Source organism: Malaclemys terrapin, chromosome 8 (genome assembly GCF_027887155.1).
Source record: "Malaclemys terrapin pileata isolate rMalTer1 chromosome 8, rMalTer1.hap1, whole genome shotgun sequence".
Lineage (NCBI taxonomy): Eukaryota > Metazoa > Chordata > Testudines > Emydidae > Malaclemys > Malaclemys terrapin.
The window spans coordinates 91,861,093-91,878,281 of NC_071512.1; the positions used below are offsets into that span (position 1 = coordinate 91,861,093).

Genomic DNA, 17,189 nt, shown 5'->3' on the forward strand with positions numbered 1-17,189 from the left:
CTCAATGAGATACGCCATCTTTTCAAATGTCTGTTATTTCAGTCTTCGTAATGAACTGAATCCCTTCTGCCTCCAGCACCAAGTCAGAGCAGCCCGGCTTGTGGCAGGGAATTCTTTTGGGGTGGGAAAGGATCCTTCCTCCATGCCATGGAGTGGGTGATACAGTTGCTCTGTAGCAGTTAATCCACTGCTGAGGGTGCAGCAGCTCAGAACATTTCAGCATCTGGATTAACAGGAAGCAAAGGCTTGTGGCTCTGCCAGTCCTGCGACTGCTCCTCCCTTCCCTCATCCTCAAATCCTGCTGCACAGGTACACATAGGGAGTCCCCACAGAGCTGGGCTCCACCGTACTCTGGGATGCATGTAGAACCGATGCAGGACTCCCTCTGCATAGCAGAACCATACCAATTTCACTGCCTGGGGCCTTCAGAAGTGACGAAGGAGGATCCAGGATTTCCAGGAATAGCAGTTAGAAGGGCTGCATTACAATACCTAAGTTTGCTTGCCACTCAAGTGATGGAATGCCATCCCTCTTGGAAAATTCTCCACACAAATTCCATGTGGTGAGATATTTGTGCAGGAAGGGATGAATTTCATTCTTCATGTGTTGTCTAACTGGGCAGCTGGCGATTGATATATTTACATGGATGTTAGTAAGAGCTTTTAATTTATTTTACTAATGTTATCTTTAAATTCCAGTGTCTAACACCACATAGAAGATTCAATCCTTATGGCATGTCAATGAGCCAGACCAAAATCCCACTGCAATCAATAGCAGTCTTTCCATTGACTTCAGTGGTCTTTGCAACAGGTCTTTGATTGCCTAAATTCTCAAGTGACTAGTGATTTTGGGTGCTCAATCTGAGATACTTGATTTTCAGAAAGCACAAAGCACCCCAACCTGCGAACATCAGAACTCTTTAAAGTGTCATGTCAGGCATCTAGAAATAGAAACCCCCAAAATCAGTAGTTACCTTTGAAAACGTAAAAAATTTGCTCAGAGCCCTTTTATTCTATAGCATTTCCTATTGTTCCTGGTTAAATAAAGTTCTTCTACACAGCTCAAAGTTTTTGTTGTTGTTGTTGTTTTTAAATCACTTATGTTGCTTTTGGGTAGATTAAATTTTGGAATAATATCTAAACTCAATACCATTACATATCTGACTACTGCTTAGAAGTTCTTCAAAATAATTAATTGAAAAATTCTCAATATAAAAATAATTAGTCATTATAGAGTAGAAAATACATATTTGGTTTAACAATAGGTTTGGATTTTTATTTTGTTTTGTAATTTATCATAGAAAATTTAGGTGAGACGCAACATCTGGTTTCCTCAGAGACCCTACTTCTTACCCAGTTTTTCAGCTGGGTTCACTGAGACATAAAGAGGTAAAGTGACTTGCCTGAGCTCACACAGAGAATCTTAATCCCAATAGGATTAAAAATATAGGAAAGACCCTTTGGCTCCCAATCATTACCAGTTTGCCATTTGGCCACACTAGCTTCTTAACATTGCTTTTCTATAATGTGCTCTCATGAAATGGGACTGAAAAAAATGGTACTTTATTGTGGTACCTTCACTACTAAAGCTTCACTTTCAAAAGGGGCCTCCAAAAATGTGCCCATTTTATTTCCGGGTGCATATTTTGCCTAGGCAAAAACCCCCAAAATTGGGAGGCTATAAAGCCTTCCACAAGAAGTCTGACTCCTGTTATCTTACTGCACTAAATGTATATCTCTAGCTACTGATACATTCTCTTATTTTTGGAGATGCTTTATACACTGTTGTACTACTTAACCCACTTTCCCTTGATTGAGAGATATAATTTTCCTGTAACTATCCACTCCCAGTAGTAGATGCCTTCATTTTTATTTAAAAGAGACAGTGTAAGGGAAGCTAGGCCTAACCCTCCCCCTATATTGATAAACATCTCACTTTCAAGGATTTACTTGAAGGATGCCAAGTACTTTTTTTTTAAGTAATCATTGCTACAAGCTCGGTCTTCTTTTTTACATATTTAATTTAATGTAGATCCCACCTGAACGAACAGTGTATACTCACTGTTACCCATCATAAATATGTTGGGGCTTTGTGTATGACACTACCCGGCACAAATGAGTTTAGCTAATGGATGCATTGGTTTCTATAGGAGCATTGTTTTATACATAAAAGTATTTAAACTAGAGAGGGCGCTCTCATCACATCAGCCTGAGATGAAGATGAGCTCTCCTTATACTATATGCACATATATAAATGAGATGGGTGCTGCACTCCTAAGTGGTGAACGCTGTACAAACAGGTGTGCGTACACACAGGGCCAGTTCTAGAGGCGACCAAGCAGGGCAGTTGCACAAGCGGCTAACTGCCTGGGGGCATTGTACAGCTGCTGCTCCACCTTTTGTTTGTTTTAGGTGACTGATTCTCCGCTCCCCTTCTCCCCCCCCCCCTTTTTTTTTTTTTGCTTGGCTGCTCTGGGGGTCTGCGTAGGTGCCGAAAACATTTTCCAGCAAGACGCCTCAGGCCATTACAGCACACGCATGTGCGCTCCTCCCCACTATGAAAGCCTGGCTGCACCAGTTAGCTGAACAAGTGGCTTCTGCTTTGGACAGACCATTGCTGTGCAGACCTGTCCTCAAGAGGACTTTTTCCACCTTTGCATTTAGGCACTATAGAGCTGCTCGTGCAATGGGGAGAGATCAGGCAGGCCATGCTCCCTATGTGCAGGCGGCTTTCATCTTCCCCCTCCAGCTGGGGAAGCATGGGCTAACTCCAGCCCTAGGCCTGCAATAACCCTGAACCCTTCGCTGCTGCAGCAGGTGGAAGTTGGGGAAGAGAAAACACTGCCTTCTCAAAGAGCTTTTTTAGAGTGTTTGGCCTCTGGCTGCATCCTTACCTCTACTGAGAGTTGTGGTTCCATTGCCAGATGGGTCCTTTGGCACTGTGTGCTGGGACTGCTGTCTGCTGGGGTGTGGTGTTGGGCAGGCACTACTTCTTCAGTGCCATCACCCAGTTCCTCAGTTGCAATGGGCTCCCCTCTCCCAGAAGGGGAGGGGCTTGGTAGCCATGCACATTTGATGGAATCACCAGTGGTCCAGGACTGCTATAAAGCTGCCAAAAGCCTGTACCAAGAAAGGCCTTAGACTAGGATCTGGCCTAACAAAGATAAGTTTAAATAAAATGCCACCTTTGGAATCCTTGTCATAAGACCTTTCAAGACCAATTTTCTCATTTGAGTGTCTGCAACAGGACATAGTCTGAGGGTAGGTCTACACTTACCCGGTAGTTCGGCGGCGAGCGATCGAACTTCTGGGTTCGACTTATCGCGTCTTGTCTGGACGAGATAAGTCGAACCTGGAAGTGCTCGCCGTCGATTGCGGTACTCCAGCTAGACGAGAGGAGTACCGCGGAGTCGACGGGGGAGCCTGCCTGCCCCGTGTGGACCGAGGTAAGTTCAAACTAAGGTATTTCGAAATTCAGCTACGTTATTCACGTAGCTGAAGTTGCGTACCTTAGTTCAAATTAGGGGGTTAGTGTAGACCTGGCCTAAGAAACATGTAGAGTAGGCACCACAAATAGCTAATTAAGTACCAAATACTTGAAACAACGAAACGAGGAACTGAAAGCCCTAATCTGAGGTTTTTAAATTAGGCCAATACGTGGAATTCTGTGGAGCCAACGTGCTGATTTATGTCAGTCAAATGTAGGAGCAGGCATCCAACTTCAAAATGTGGGCATTACATGTTCACTATTCTTGAGAGTTTCCTGTGGGGTAGGTGGGGAAGATATTGACCCTTCTAAAAAAAATACTAACAGTAGCAATCAGGTAGAAATATGGGACTATGCTGTGATGACTTAAGTTTTGGTCTCTGTTGTCTCTTGTACTTTAATGGTGGTGGCCTGAAATTGTGGCATGTATGGTACAAAGGTTTTAACAGAGTTTTCATATTTAAGGCTATTTTTGATAAAGGGATTTAAATCGGAAGAAATATCCTGAAGAAACCCCATATCTTTGAATAAACCATTTGTGTGAAGATGACACATCACTCTAGAATTTTCTGTTAAAAAAATATCATTTTCATTTTTTTTAATTGATGTTAGCCCTAAGTAATAAAGGCTCCTCTCAGGACTGTCTCCATCACTGAAAGTGTCATCATGGTCTGAAGGTTCTGAAAAGCCCTCAGAAGAAACAACAGAAAGGGATATCGTTTTGCTAGCTTGGCTCGGATGTTGATCAGGTAATATTAGAAATGCCTGATTTCCCACCTCCCATGATCTAGAGAAAGGATCTGTAACTAAGGAATCTTCACCTACGAAGCATCCATTAAATGAACCACTTAGATTCTTTTGCTCTTCATAAAGCCCACTTGATTTCAAGTTACTGATAATTGTAGCGTACTTAATATTGGACTGTCTCGTAATTCCTTCACTGACTTTGTCATCATGGGAACTCTCAGAAAGGCTGTTACTGAGATGGCTGCTAGAACAAGCCGAGTCATGCTCAGAGTCTTGAATCGTTGTGAACATTGAATCAACTGCTAATAAATCTTGCTTGTCTTCACTTTGCAATGCTTTAGCAACATTGATGTCTTCCAAAACTATTTCTGGCTCCAGAAGAAGAGGCCCAAATGAGATTGCTTCAGGATGCTTGATAAAAAGATGCTCAAAAGTTTCAGGCTAGAAGAAAAGATATATTTTAATGCTCATCTATCATTGAATAGCTTTATTTCAATATGAAGTTACTGTACTTAAGAGCCACAGATGAAAACTAGCATATTTTAATATAAAAAGTACATTGATGAAAAACAAACAAAACCTAAGTCTGCTATGTGGCAGGGTATCGAAGGGGGGAATTGGGGATAAAGAAAGCAAGCACATGCCTGTGTCTTATGTATGCAGGAAAGGGTTGATCCTGAAAGGTGCTGAGCATTCTGGCTTAATGCAACAAACTCCATTAATTTCAATGGCACTATTCATGTCCTTAAAATTAAGCTAGTACTTTAGTGCTTTGCAGGATAAAGCCTTATATGCTACAGGATTTTTTGGCATTTTATTTCAATTGCATGACCAATTTGGCATATTAGAAATGAATCAAAATAATTTACAAACAACTGAAATGACTCTGCCTGTTATGATTATACTGTACTATCTAGAGTCAAATCCTACCATCCAATAATTTTTTTAGGCTCTTCACCTGTAAGTAAGGACTGCATGTTTGAAATTCACACCCACCCACCCACACACTTGTTTTAGGGCAATGCGTCCTATCCTACATCATAAAGGATGGGAAATATATATAAACATTTCAAATATACCGCAGTATAAATTGATAATAGGAAACTGGCTTTCCTATTTACTACTAAGAAAAGTTCACTTTAAAGTGTATACCCACTGATGAGTTTAATTAAGACAAATAAAAAACAATTAGTTAAAAACAACAGATTGTATTTATGTTAATAAACCATACAGATATTATATCACAGCAGGAAACCTTCCAAAGTAACGAGGAATATTTCATAATGCTTAGACCGGTGTACATTATAAGAAGGTATGGTACTATTTTATCTATCTTAGGCTAGTGGGTGTTTGTTTAACCTAGAATAGCCATCACCATAGCATTTAAGGCCCTGATTTAGCAAGGTATTTAAGCATGTTTTTAAACTACTCACATATTTAAATGTCAACACTTGCTTTGGTACCTTGCTGAATTGTAGCCTAAATGCTGATTTGGGATAGCTTCTGCATTGCTTGCATGCTCAGAACTCCCATGGACTTCAAAAGTACTGTAAATATGACATTTAAAATTAGCAAACTGATTACTGAAATGAGCTGCAGACAGTTGCTACAATGCATATACCAAGAAATGTCTTTAATTCATATTGAACGTCCCTGGCTGAAATGTATCCTTCCCTAAGACAGATCACCTATGAATCCAGGTAGGAATGTAGGAACTGTTGTAATGAATCAGACCAATGGTCCATCTAGACCAGTATTCTCTCATCAACAGTGGCCCGTATAAGATACTTCAGAGCAGAAACCCCACAGTAGGCAGCTGTGGACCTCTCAGCAAACATGTTTCTTACTGACCACCAATAACTAGAGGTTGACTTAGGCCCTGAAGCATGAGCATAACTCTGGATATGAGTTCTACAGGATCACATTAAGAATACTGCCTATCACGTTTTATCAAATATCAAAAATTAAATGATCAAATACCACTTTTTAAAATAGATTTCAATTAGTAAATGTCACTTTCTGCTGAATCAAACATGTCACCAAGTAAAATATATTAGATGAATATACAAATACAATGAATATACAATCTCCTGAGAAAGATGCAATACAATAATATAATGTAAATAATGACAGAATAATATGTGTAAATATTGCTGTAAAATATGTTCTCAACATGTGTGTCATATGATTTGTGCAAAAATATCTTATAGCAGTTAACATAATTCTATGAAACCAAAAGGAAATACTCATGGCCTCAAGTGGCACAGACTAAAATTTAATTCATACTCATTTGCCAGACACAAGGAGACTACAAAATATGCTCCCTTCATGATCCTGCAGTCTTTAGGTCCTGCTTAACTTTACTCACTGGGAATAATCATTGAGGTCAATGGGACTACTCACACTATGGGTACGTCTTCACTACCCGCCGTATCGGCGGGTAGCAATCGATTTATCTGGGATCGATATATCGCGTCTCATTAAGACGCGATATATCGATCCCCGAACGCGCTCACCGTCGACTCCGGAACTCCACCAGAGCGAGCGGCGGTAGCGCAGTTGACGGGGGAGCCGCGTCCGTCGATACCGCGCCGTGTGGACCCCAGGTAATTCGATCCAAGATACTCCAACTTCAGCTACGCTATTCACGTAGCTGAAGTTGCGTATCTTGGATCGATCCCCCCCCCCCCCCCCCCCGCCCCCAGTGTAGACCAGCCCTATGTAAAGTTAAACATGTGCATACATCTTTTCAGGGATAGTGCCATAGTCATTACTCAGCCATATCTCCCTTGGAAATCATTTGGAGCTTTAGATAAGTAAGGTCTGCAGGATTAGACCCTATGACCCAATCCTGCAAACACTTATTCACATCCTTATCCTTAAGTACAAGAGTCATTTCACTGGAAAATCAGTGGGATCACCCATGATCTTAACATTAAGCACATGTGTACATTTTGCAAGATTGCAGTACAGACGCAGGATTTACTCATCCTATACCGTACTGCATTAATGGTTAAAAATGATAATATTTTGTTAAACTAATACTCCATAAATACAGCCTTGCAGAATCAATCACAGAACAGATATAACTTAGAGAATTTTTTCACTTGACCAGAGCTCGGAGAGCCAGGAAGCGATAAATACACACATTAGTAACCAATTATTGAATCTAGTTAATCTTGTATTCTGACAGACGTATCAAAAGAAAATAAGAGTTACACATGGCTTCAGACATAAGGACGTTAGAGGTTTCTAGTGCTGATATGTGGAAATTTTATTCAGGCAATGGGTCTCAAAGCTAATGAGAGTTATAGTACAAGTTCTGCACTTCGTTTTTCCCACTGGAAATTGCATTCACATAAATAAGGGAAGAATCTAGCCCCAGCTGCATAAATTCCTTCTATTTTCAAAGGAGTATAGACCCTGGCCTCGGATGCACATGGAATCAGAGACGCACAACGGTGCTCATCAGTATGGTTACGTCTACACTGCAATAAAAATAACGAGTCTGGTGAATTGACTGGTTCACAGGGCATGGTCTGCAGGGCTAAAAGTTGCAGTGTAGACAGTCAGGCTCAGGCTGGATCCTGGGCTCTGAGACGCCCCTGCATTGCAAGGTTTCAGAGCCCGGGCTCCAGCCTTTGCCCAAATGCCTAAACTGCAATTTTTAGCCCCACAGCCCAAGCCCTGCAAGCCCAAGTGAGCTGACCCGGGCCAGCTGCAGCCATTCCATGAGTCTTTTATTGCATTGTAGACATACCCAAGTGACCCAATTTTCACTGAGATTAATAAAGTGTACGAAGGAAGCATGCATTAAATATATAGACTGTATTGCAGTACAAGGTGTCAAAGGGTCACATGACCCTTCAATTTCCCATTCAGCACAATACACTTTATATTCACATGCATAACTTCTTTCTCCTTAGCTAGGAACCCAACAGGACATAAGAATATGGAATAATGTCATGTGAGTATAAATCCTTTACTCTCCTTTGGCTGTTTGTAAATTAGTCTAACTTCACTGATCTTAATGGACTTACTCCTGATTTACACCAGCGTGAGAGGAGAATCAGGCCCACAGTCCCTGATCCAACATGCGAGTTATTGGGCCGGTGGTGATAAGTTTCCTTTTCTATATATAGCTAAGTTAATTAAGTAAATAAAAAGGTCTCTGTGCAACTCACACACTTCCTCCAGCAATGCACAAATCTTTGTTCAAAGCCCTACAGCCATATTTGATACTTTTCAAAACTGTAAAGCATTTTCTCCATTGCTGTCAGTATAGCAGCACTGTGGTGCTGGTCCATCGCTCCATGTATCTAATGGAAAGAGTCTCACTGACTTCAGGGAGCTTTGGACCAGACTCTATATTATATATTTCAATGAACTTTGTTTAATATTAAATGATATTCTTTGCATTCTAACAATACAGCAACACTTTAAACAAAAAAGAAAGAAAAGACTTTAATATAATAAGTAATAGGTTAGCTACAAACAGGAAATGATGCTAAATGGAGATTACACTAAGCAGAAGTGGCCATACTAAGGGTAACAACAGATTTGTGTACACACACACACACACACACACACACACACACACACACCCCTAATGTCAGACACTATTATTAAAGTGGCTGTGGGAATAGCTATGTGTTTAAATGATAGTGAGTGAAGTACCTGTCTACACAAAATAACATGGACAATGGTTTTTGTCAGAGAAAACTAAGGCACAATGAACATTTCTAAATTATTTCTGCAAATTCTTTGGACTAAATTCTGCACTCAGATGCATGTGATCAGCTCCCATTGACCTTAATGGGAGTGCTGTGCACATCCAGAGGCTGGGTTTGGTCTCCTCAACATGCCTGAAGTCTGTGGAAATTCCCAAAGCTGTTCAGCATCAATATCAGGCTAGTTCTTGAATAAACAACCAATAACTCTGTTAAAAAAATATTTTAAGTTGATAACTGGGCAAGTCTTGCACTTAACTAGCTGAATCTCAGACCATTCTGATATTTCTGCTTCTATGGCTCCATCCTCATAGGTGCTGGGCATTCTCAACTCTTATTGAAGTCTAGGAGATGAAAGTGTTCAGCCCTTTGCAAGTCAGAGCCTTAATAAACAGGTCACTAAACAAAGGTTAAAAATGTGATTTCAAGCAAGATTTTTGCCTACATGTGTAGCAAACCCTGCTCTAGGCTGCAATATGGCAATTGTCCCTGATTTTGCATGGGCATCTTAAGTATTGAACAAAACTATTTCCAGGACTATCTTTAAATCAATCATCATGTATTGTATCTGTGTTTCCTGTCTTCTGAATGTAAACAGAAAAATCTTCTAACAATTCTGTATATGAAGTCTGGGAGCTGGCACAATGGTTCAGCAGGAAGTGATCATGATTAGACTTCAAACAATGTCCATTCTCTGTTTAAATGAAATGAAATAAAATAAAAGATGAGAAAAGAAAACTTCATTGGGAATGAAAATTAAATATCTGAAAAAAATCTAAACAGTCGTGGGTCCATTAGATGCATTTTCTTTTTGAAATAATAATCCTGAATTTTTAAGTTACTGTCTCAATGATTACACAATAAGTGTCAAATTCTGGAACTGAGGGACAAATTCTCAGCTAGTCTGAACTGGTGCAAGTCCATTTAAGTCTGTAAATTGGCACAGCACAACTGTAGCTGATCTGGTTTGCACCAGCAAAGAATTTGGCCCTGGGTATGCACATGTGCCCTCCCCACCCCCCAACTTCAAAGGGTGTCATACAACTAATCATCTGGTGGCAGGATTTAGCTCTACTTCACACTAAGCCTGGACTTTGACTCAACTTTGAGTCCTAGCCCCCACTTCCATCTACACAAAAATCAGTTTGACTCAGGTCAGCAAACATACAGGACCTGTGTCCTGGCACACTGCTTGAGGAGTGGATCAGAGCCTAAGTCCTGCTCTGACTCGAGACCAAGCCCTATCTTTTTGCAGTGTGGACGCAGCTCATGCCGCAGACCAGAGACAGAAGGTCCGCATAAAGCAGTGTGAAGGCATTAACATGGCTGTGAGACCTGGGTCCAGCAACTGTAAGCCCAAGTTTACAATCCCGTGTGGATGTTCAAGTACAGGCTTGGAAACACTGGGTCCACAGACCCAGGTTTACAATGCATACCCTAAGATTGCCCATGAATTTCAAAATAGATCTTGATCTGAGGTTCTGGCCCACATCCAACTGTCAGCTTTCTACAGCTGAAGAAAACTGCATTTTGCCATTCTCAGTGGCTTCAAGATCTTGTGTTTGATTATTTGGATAATTCTTAACAGTTTAACATTTTAAACTGAATGTAAGAGTGTGAAACACATAAACCATATTAAAAAAACGTATCACTATGGAAACCCCATACCTTTTGAAAATTAACTCCTTGTGCCCAGGAGCAGTTCTTGGGGTTTGGAATATCCTCCCAGAACAGTTTCTTCATTCTGAAATGTTTAGACAAAGTATTGATTTAGTACTGAATATACACATTGTATATATGGCCGCGCTCAAGACAGAAATATAGAACTGCTCACGGTCATGGTAGCACAAGGACATAAGCAGAGACAGGGTAATGGCCTGATTTTCAAAGGTACTGAACATAGGCATTCAGAAATTTCTAGTTCCCAGTGCTGTGTTCAATCCACTAAACCAGATGTTCTCAAATTGGGGGTTTTATTGTGGGGGGAGGCATGAGGAGCTTTGGGGTGAGGGGGAAGCTTGCTGTGCTCATTTTACCCACAGCAATGAATAACTAACAAAGCTGATTCCTCCAGACATATCAGTCCGCAGACAGTGCTGCGCATTTGACTCTTGATGGCGCTCTGCATTGTGACGGATTTCTGCTAAGCTTGCCTAGCAAATGTATACAAAGTCGTTGCCATCTGTACGTTAATCTGTTTGCTACAATGCGGCCTGCACATTTAATTGTGAGCATCGACCATGATCGCAGTTTTGCTTTTGCTTTTATTACAATGGGTTACTGGCTCATTCGTGCAATTCATGGAATTGCTCTGCTTCAAAAAACAGGCACACCCATCACACTAGTAACAACGGTGTGATGCCAGTAAGCAGGATCTCACTTAAAGGTGACATTACTCTATACTTAAATGGCTCTGTTTGAATCAATGCCTTATAGTTTTTAATATGTAGTGAGAGTTGCATGTTGATTATTTTTTTATCGGTATATCTACTTGTCTAGTGCGGGGGGGATAAACTACTGCAGACACAAAGAAGGGGAGCGCAATCAAATACGTTTGAGAACCATCACACTAGACTATGCTGCCTTTCAGATAATGTACATCTCAAATACATAAATGGTGCCAAAAGCTAACTAGGTATGAGTGTTTCTATAGGCACACACTTTTTAAGCTGCAGTATCTTCTTATAAGCACATTTAGGGAATCATATGTGAAAATAAACAACATGCCTTTGTTGCGAGATCAGCAAAGTTCCAAGCAACAAAACGAAGGATGAAATAACTATTGGTAGAATCACATAGAGGCCTGCATCATTCCATTTTTCACTCCGATCTGAAAACGAAAGGAATCTGTTTCACACTATTTGCAATATTTTTCCAGTCATCGGTCCTAACTTTATTGCAATTAAAAATATCTATAAATAGAACCGTTTAGATAATGATCAGTATGCATACAAATCGGAAACAAATTATTCGACTGTACATTAGTAGGTTATACATGCCCTTAAGTAAGTTGTACTGTGTCACTCCTGACGTGTGGACAAATACACAGGAGGTGAAATTACTCTAAAAACTCAGTGGCTCCCATGTCTCTGTGGGATTGTCCATTGTTCCCGTTACTCAGAATCATCACCAAGTCAAACAAAGCAAAGGGAGTAGCCCATACACAGAAGAACCATGGGAATATAGGACCTCAGAAACCCCTTGGGACTGTCCCAACATATGTCCCTTCCCTACAGAACACTGTCCCTTTTGAAAATGTGGGTGAAATCTTGAAATGCATTATGGTATTAAATTAAATGTACAGACAGTACCAGGAGAAGTTGGTGGGGGTACTCCACTGACTTCAACTAAGCTATGCCAATTTATACCAACTTGACTAGGGTCCGTTATACTTCAATCACTGTGTTTTCACCACTGTTTTCTTGATGTTTCTCATAAAAACATGAGCAAGAGTCCATATCATATCCAAATGGAACTTTTACTAACCAGCTGCTGCTTAATAAAAAATAATTAAGATCATATTGGTCACCTTTGATGAATTCATCAGTCGTTTTGGGGTTGCCTACTCCTTCAGGGGATATTGGGTACAGGCTAAACTGGTACTTCTCAATAAGAATAAAATGATCTGGAAAGAAGAAATCAGGCTTTTGATTTAAATTCCAATTTAGTAATACTATAAAATACTAGCCTCTACAGAGGCTTTGATCTCATGCAACAGAGGCTCAAGGCAAGCCAACAGGAAAAAAGAACTATTTCCTCTAGTTTAAAACTTTTAATTTTGGATTCAAATGTAGACCCAACAATCTATTTTGGATATATTAGCAATTTATTCTGATGGAATTATTAGCTTTTGATGAAAAGGTTATAAATATTAAAGCCACAGAGCACATATAGTAAAATCTGGATAAATAGGAGATATATGTAATATTTATATTTAACATACATTCAGCATATATTGGTGTTAGCATAACATATATAACTGAGCTTTCCTCTTTATCACTTCCTCACTAGCCAAATACAAACCCACACATGTACAGGATGTAACAAAGATGAAGCATACTTTTTCCCAAGTTCAATATGGTAATGATGATCCTTAAATGGATGTAAATCAGGAGCAACTCCATTCAGATCAAGGCAGTTATATCAGCATGAAGCAGGTGCAAATGAAAGGAGGGTCAGGCCCAGAGTGAGTATACTATATGGAGATTTGCGCAGATCTGAACCGACTAGTAGTGCCTTTGCGTGCAGCGACTAAGGTGCGCATGGCCTTGCGGACCAATGCCCATGTGACACAAGGTGATATAGGACCAGGGCCTGGGTTTTTAACAGCAATAAGGACCAGTCGGCAATTCTGTATCAGCCCGGCTCATTAGCTCTATAGTTGACCCTCAACTGACAAGTAAGATTCAGTACAGCCAAGAGCAATCTTTAACACTCAAACTATTCTTTCATTAAAAAAGAGAAGGATACAGCAAAGAGGCTGGATTCATGTATCCAGAAAGTACAACCTTTCACCGCACTGTAATACACGTAAAAAATACCACATGGGTTTATTTTAAAGTACAAACTCACCATAAATATAGTATTTGCTAATATTTGGAGCAACTCGTATCCATTTCATTTGTTCTTCCTCATTAAGGTTTTTCCATTCGATAACAAAAGACGTTATCACATACATTTGAGGTGCAAGTGTCCAGGTCAGAATTACACAACTGCTGTTTACTGGATAAGCACTGAGTGATTGCACGATATTCACTGATAAAACAGTAAAAAGAATGATTAAAATGAGATCAGCTATACCAAATCAGAGTTGGGATACACGTGCTGCATCTCAGATCCAAAGAAAAAGACTATAATGGTTTAGGTTCTCTGTTGTTTATTTTTGCATGTACACTTGTCAATGAAGTGACATTGTTTTACACCAGCACCGGACTTGTCTTCACAGTGGGGTAATGCGCTCTACAGAGGTGTGATTTCTAAAGCACACCAACATGTTGCACATTAATTGGTCCATTCGGATTCTGCCAGTGCACACTGAAGGTACCCTAGTGTGTTTTAACGTAGTTCTGTTTGAAACAGCACTACATTAAAGCACACCAGCAGCATCTACATGGACCGATTAATGTGAAAATTGTTAGTGCACTTGAGAAATCACACCCCTGTAGAGCACATTAGCCCACCGTGTAGACAAGCCCAGAGTATCTGGCTCCAGGTGTTAAACGGATCAAATCTGTGGGTTGTGTTCCCACCACATTTTGCATCGAGTTCTCTCCTTAAGCAATATTCCTGTTTTGAGCAATATTCCTGGTTCTTACCTCGATCTTTCAAATCTTCACCCCTTAGTTAAGACATACCGTAATAGCTAAAACCCATCAAAATGTAGCTAGCAAAACAGAGAATAAATCTATGGCTCAAGTGCTGTTACACTCTTCTATGGAACAGGGATAAGAACGTAGGTGGCCAATTTCCATCGCGAGCTCCTGCTGCTAGTTGCAGCCTTTCTGAGGTATGTTCATGCACACCATCAACCAGACTTTGACCCATAAAAAGCACATGCTTTTAACTACTATTTTACAAAATTTCAGCTCTGCCTATAGGTTGCAGTAATGCTTCCCACAACATTTAAATACAGGCTACCGCCTAACAAGGCAGAGTCTGGGTGAATCAACAAAGAGGGCGCTCCTATGAAGTGTAAAGTCAATAATGAGTAAGTGAGCTGTCAGAAAATGCTGAGTCAATGGAAATCAAAATGTTCCACAGGAATGTGTTGATTTCACCAAAAGTCTTGACAGAAGAAGCAGGCCGGCCGGCGAGCCTGCCTGCCTGATTTCCTTCCAGCCCACCTAGCTCCCTAGTTCTCCCACTGCTCATCTGCCGCGGGTTCTCAGAAAGCTGGGGCACGTCAAGCTGCTCAATTTCCTGGGATCTCCAGTTCCCCTGCAGTCCACAGGGTAGGCTGCCAGGCTATCCAGTTCTCTGGGTCCCCCATACTCACACAGCAGGCTGCCAGGGAAATGAATCCCCAGCTGGCTAGGCAGTTGGCAGCCAAGGGAGCCAAGCAGTCCCCGAGGTGAGAAGCCAGGGGTCCTGGGATGCATATTTCATTTCAGAACCACCAAAACGTTCCCGCAGTGGGAATGTTTTGGCGTTGCCGAAACAAAATATTGGGAAATTTCAGTTGTTAAAAATGTGGCATTTCAAGCTTTTCATTCCTATAATAGCAGAGAAAGTCATCATAAGATGTACATTTTCCTTGTTAATAAAGATTTCTTTGTTAAAAGAAAACTGCCAAAAGGCAAGTAGGCATTCCGAATTTTAAACATCTTCTGAATGCATCAGTGTTATTACTAACCTGTTATTCTTACCTGTGCTCATGTGCTGTGACAGAGTTAAATTAAAATTCATTGAGGAAGCTCCAACTGAGTTAACAGCTAGAATTGTAATGGTGTCTGCATCCTCCATCCATGGATATGTATAGGTAGTGCCATTGGTGACATATTCCGTCCAAGTGATGTTTTCTGAAGTGTGATGCTTTACAATATATCCGCACACACTGCATAATGAGTAATTCTTCATCAATGGCTGCAGGAAACATCAGTATATTTTAGTTGGCTGGGTTTGATTTTCTCTGGGCAGTAGAGAACAGCCTTCTAGTTCTGAGAGAGCAGGACCCTAAATGATACCCCTCAGTGAGACTACTTTCCTTATACCTAAAATATTGCTGTCCATTTAAACAGGCTAAAGTTTTTCCATAATCACTGATGCCTGACATCTCTACTTACCATAGCTCCTAAGACAAGTGTGATCGAGGAAATGCAAACCTTCAATTTGCTCTGGTAACTCATTGTTTTATCTTATTATCTTTAAAGGATGCAGAGCCAGAAGGAATTGCCATGATCCTAAATTGGGGACGTATTTTCTGTAAAGGAGGCTCAAGACCAGATGCAATAATGCATGCGAGGCTGCAGGCACAGTTACCATGACTACATGTGCAAATAAGGGTAGTCAGTCAATCACCTAACTTATCATTTGCATGTGCAATTACACAGTTTGCATGTAGAGTCATAGCAATTGTACAGGGGATGGTTTACAGGTGCTAGAACAATTCTGCACACAGACCTTGGGCCTCCTTTTCTGAGAATCTGGTAAATGGACACTAACATCTTTCAATATAACTTGCATTCATTGTTTTTAAAGACTCCAAGTCATAGAGTTTAAGGCCAGAAGGGCCTCACAACCAAAATAAGCCCAAAGGAGACTAGATTCTGTGCCACAGGCAAAGAATAAGAGGGACTGAGGTGCAACAATGCCCGAGGGTCCTGCAATGGCAGGGAAATGAATAAGTGAGGTATATCCAGATAATCCTGGAAAGCGAACCACATTCTGCAGAGGAAGGTGAAAATCCCCAAGGTTACTGCCAATCTGACCTGGGGGAAATTCCTTCCTGATGCCACATGTGGTGATCAGTTAGATTCTGAGCATATGAGCAAGAACCAGCCAGCCAAGCCTTGGAAAGAGAGAATTCTCAGTGTCATCTCAGAGCTCTGGCCTACCCTGTCCATGGTCCCATCTCCAACTGTGGCCATCTAGATGCTTCAGAGGAAGGAGACAAAAAACATCACACCAGAATACATGGGGGGGGGGGGGGAAATGAGGGGACTGGAGATCCCTTCCTGACCCATGCAGGTAGCCAGCTGAAGCCTTTGTTTTTTTGGCACATGTAGCCAAGCATCAGACTCAAGTGCAATATTTACAATAAATAAATAAATAAATAAATGAACAGTACATCTTTGCAATTATATTTTATAGTGTATTGCCTGGTCAAGTCTTAAGACATCATGATTTGATTTATACATATGATATTGGAGCTTCTATTCCTCCAAACTGCTGTGAATCAGTGCAGCCCAGGTGGCAAGATTTGTCCCAACAGGAAGGAGGGTGAGTGCTTTACTCTCTGGATAAAATACTGTCCTTCCTATCCTGGGTGCTGAGAGGCTGGGAAGAGGAGCTGGCCATGCAGTGATTCTTTAGCAGAGCAAAAGGACTTGTTTGCTTTGAGAGGTGGGAATTATGTGCATATGGGCTGTGTGGGTGATGAACGAATACGAGCAGCACATACCCCATCCAGCCTGTGCTACTGATTGCCCCAGGTAACTGCGCTTAGGGTAGGGTCAGATCCTATTCACCCAAGATGGGCCTCTGGTGTGACAACCAGGGCAGTTAGCT

The 17,189-nt window shown here is 41.0% G+C and overlaps 1 protein-coding gene across 4 annotated transcripts in view; it reads right to left on the reverse strand.

Annotated features, from left to right (window-relative positions):
• Window positions 1-3,852: 3,852 nt before the first annotated feature.
• The window catches only part of LEPR (leptin receptor), a 60,440-nt gene continuing 47,103 nt past the window's right edge, over window positions 3,853-17,189 (reverse strand). For 3 of the 4 annotated variants that reach the window (XM_054038568.1, XM_054038569.1, XM_054038570.1), the window contains 6 exons: window positions 15,329-15,545; window positions 13,536-13,718; window positions 12,493-12,588; window positions 11,691-11,793; window positions 10,632-10,707; window positions 3,853-4,674 (listed from right to left, as the gene is read on the reverse strand). In XM_054038568.1, coding sequence (XP_053894543.1) covers window positions 3,853-4,674; window positions 10,632-10,707; window positions 11,691-11,793; window positions 12,493-12,588; window positions 13,536-13,718; window positions 15,329-15,545 — 1,497 coding nt within the window. Of the gene's footprint in view, window positions 4,675-6,949; window positions 9,658-10,631; window positions 10,708-11,690; window positions 11,794-12,492; window positions 12,589-13,535; window positions 13,719-15,328; window positions 15,546-17,189 lie in introns of those variants that run through there. The other variant, XM_054038571.1, reaches the window with a different exon arrangement.